Below are 3,696 nucleotides of genomic sequence, written 5' to 3'. Positions count from 1 at the left end.
CCGCCTGCGAAAAGTGAAATGTTTCAGTATGTGAAAGTCTTGAAATCTTGACGAGAGATGGGCGCTACGCCTAAATAATCGCCGATTTTCGTTTTCAAATATGCGCAATATAAAACAATTAAAATATTTCCAGTCAAAATTACTGTAACGAAGAATTCTAAAAACGACATATTACACGTATATAGGTATGATTGTAGACGTGTTTAACCAGATTAGATGAAATAAATGTAATAGACGTTGTCATCTCACCTCGCCATAGGAAGTAACAACTGATTTTGGGGACTAGCCCTTACCATTCCACATAGTCATACAAAATATTAACCAAAATCAAATGAATTTTAGATGGCCATTTCCAATTTCCGAAAAAGTTGCTCGAATATCACTAGCGTGCTCCAAAGGACTAATCTCCCAAGGAGTAACAACTGCTAAATGCAATTTGAAACATGTAGGGTCAACCCGATTGTCTTGAGTTAATCGTTGACCGTAGGCAGCAACTGAAATGCATTAAATGAAATTGCCCCAAAAATCATACTTAATTTGCATAATTTAACAAAAAAATTATCCAAACTTGTGTGATACATACGTTTTGCGGGGCGCAGTCCTTATTCACTTCACATACTAGAAATGAGCAAACATCCGTTGAAACTGAAACTGAATTATTGGCCATTTCATTTTTGCCAAAAAGTGACGTGGCTCGAAAAGTAGGTCGACTGGCGTGCTCCAAAATAGGACGTTCAAAACCTCTCTCATAGGAAGTAAAAACTATATGCACATTTGAAACATGTGGGTCAAACGCTTCTTGAGTTATCGATGACCATAGGCAGACACTGGAAATGCGCATAGTTAAAATTGCCAAAAATCTACCTAATTTATGCATAATTAAAAAAAAAATCAAACCCTGTGTAATATGTTTGGGTTGGGCCAGTCCTCATTCATTCACATCACATACCAGAAATGAGCAAAATCCATTGAACCTGAACTGACTTATGGCCATTTCCATTTTTGCCAAAAAGTGGACGTGGCTCGAATGTAGGTCGACTGGCGTGCTCCAAAATAGGACGTTCAAACCTCTCCCATAGAAGTAACAACTATATGCAATTTGAAACATGTGGGTCAAACGGTTCTTGAGTTATGGTTGACCGTAGCCAAATGTTGACGGACGAACGGACGGACGGACGGTCGTACGACAGACGACACCCCATGGCAATAGCTCATCTTGATGTCAAGGCGAGCTAAAAATTGAGAAGCATCGTATCGAAGTCATGGCAACATTTATAAATTCTACTCTCCAACCTCCAGCACATATGCTATATTATACCTGTCCAGGCTGTCTTGGGGCACAATCTGCGTAAACATTCTCACAATCCTCATCGTCGTCGTTGTCATCCTAAAATAATGCACTCACAATCAAATATTGTCACTGTGCGTAAAAAGTAAACTGCATAAAATTTTAACAATTTCGTTTCTGTAACTACGTTTATATACGTGCACTTATACACTTTTTGTTGTAAGTAAACAACCGAGTAACAAGCTATAGAGTAAATAAATGAATTAAAGCTGAGTGAGTGTGTGCGAGCACTGCCTGTTGTTCATGCAAGAATGTAATTACGTAAGATGAAAGTTGTACGTAAAATATCACAGGAGACACAAGCCGCGTTCACATGGAACAATTGCCCCGGGTCAAAAACCATCCGAGACTGACCCAGATCAAAAACGACACGGGTCGAGTTAACACGAGCTGCGAGCTGAAAAAAACATAATGCATCCAAGCGAACAATGTGAATGAAACAATTAGTGCACAGCAACAACTCATGTAAACTCAGTTGGGTCGACACTGGCGACGTCTACCGCCGTACTAATTTTGTCCCGGGTCGTGTGTCGGTGCGCGTTCAACGGCAAAATGAACCAGCACTCGGGTCGAAATGACACGGGTCGTTTTTGTACTGAGAAAACGTCCGTGTGAACGCTTGGCCCAGGACGCATTTAGCCCGGGTCGTTTTCGAGTTCGGGTCAAACTGATCCGTGTGAACGCGGCTATATAAATCTGCTCTAGAAGCTAGATATGACAGAGAATATATAGAAGCTGGATGTGATTACACACGATAGTAAGTGAGAGGAGATAAACGTAATGCTACTCGGTCCAACCTCAGCACTTGGTACAGCTTCTTGCATCATAGCATCACCCGTCTGTAGATTATCGAAGCGAGAACCGGAACCGGAGTCTGGCATTACCACCTGGACTTGCTCACTATTCCGGGACCTCTTTGCGCCAGTACGTTCCACTTCTGCACACAAGGTTGAAACTTTTCACTCACACCGCAATTCCGATTTACCTCAGAACAAAGATAGGACAGTGGTCCCCACTTTATCGGGACAGGTCGGAAAGCATGAAAATGTCCCGATTACGTAACAACATGTGTAACGATTGTTTTTCAAAGACATATATGCCATTTAAGTGATATGCCCATTCATCCCGACAAAGGATACTGGAGACCACTGTACTAAAAATAGAATTAGATATCGATTTAATCCTAGTGCTTTTTTCTATAACTCCTGCCCACAAAAACACGGGGTTCAAATCTTTTGCTTACACAGCGATCGCCACCTACACACGAACAAAGTTAGTAGTACAAGTAGAAATAGATTCAAATTTTATTTGTGTGCCCTGAACTTTCTTCACTAAGCCTGCCAGCAATTCACCTGCTAGTGAATATAGTAAAAGTGTGAGCGCAATACAGTAAAAACCCTCGTATAAGAACCTGTATTTATCCAAGTTAGCCTAAAAAGGTTCTTATATAATTGGTGTTTACTGGGAAATTAGGCTATTTAGGTTCTTATTTTCTTAGGAAAAAAAGGTGCTTGTTGCTGGTAGAATATTGGTGCGGTCGATTATAAAATATACATATATATAATTATGTCTAAATGACTGCAATCTTGACAAATACAAACCCTATTCTACGTTATCTTATTTCTTTAAAAATATTTATTATTTACTTTTTATTTTTCAGTTTTTATGCAAAGTTTCGCTTCCTTATCAGCACCAAATTACATAATTTTTCAGCAACTGATACGGCGGAGGGAGTACAGCTGATTTGCATCTAAAAATATCACGAAAAGGGTCAGTATATGTCATTAAGGGCTAGTATTTTTTACAGATCAATAGTTCTGCTGGCTCTTGGCCGTTTTATGTTCGTTTCAAACCCTTCGTACTAGTCCGGTGGCAGAATGGAGTTTTGAGCCATGGGTGGGAGTTAGAGTACATATATACAACATTTTATTACAGATTCTGGTAGCGTCTAGCTTGGACCCTACTGAACACAAATCCATCGTATGCCACCTTGGCTGTAGCAGTATTCATATTATTTTATACACTGCACCGACGCGCCATCTATTATGAGCGCTGTACGCGAGTAAAGAAATCCTACATGGCAGCGCCCCTGTCAACGTTGTAACTTCGTTCGTGCTTAATAAATCATCTTAACTACAACCAAGACTTGTCGAATACCATTACATGGTGGCAGCAGTGCGAAGAACAACGCCCCAAGAATACATAGATGCCAAATCCTGCCGAATTTGATGCCAAACGACCGCCCGTCCTGACCACGCTGCTGTAGTGCATTTGTATACATAGGCTGTACACGCCATACCGGCTCGCCTGTCGCTGCTGTATACAAGCTATCTACCTACCTGCCTGCC

General features: G+C 40.8%; 1 protein-coding gene across 1 annotated transcript in view; it reads right to left on the bottom strand.

The window, feature by feature from the left end:
- Nucleotides 1-2,451: 2,451 nt before the first annotated feature.
- Nucleotides 2,452-3,696, bottom strand: part of LOC106817480 — an 8,505-nt gene continuing 7,260 nt past the window's right edge. Inside the window, exon 6 of the mRNA XM_014822145.1 lies at nt 2,452-2,501. Coding sequence (XP_014677631.1) covers nt 2,452-2,501 — 50 coding nt within the window. The remainder of the gene's footprint in view (nt 2,502-3,696) is intronic.

Source organism: Priapulus caudatus, unplaced genomic scaffold (assembly GCF_000485595.1).
Source record: "Priapulus caudatus unplaced genomic scaffold, Priapulus_caudatus-5.0.1 Scaffold1741, whole genome shotgun sequence".
In the NCBI taxonomy this organism is placed as follows: domain Eukaryota; kingdom Metazoa; phylum Priapulida; class Priapulimorpha; order Priapulimorphida; family Priapulidae; genus Priapulus; species Priapulus caudatus.
The sequence above is the reverse complement of the archived record's forward strand: the minus strand, read 5'-3'. Positions and strand labels throughout refer to the sequence as shown.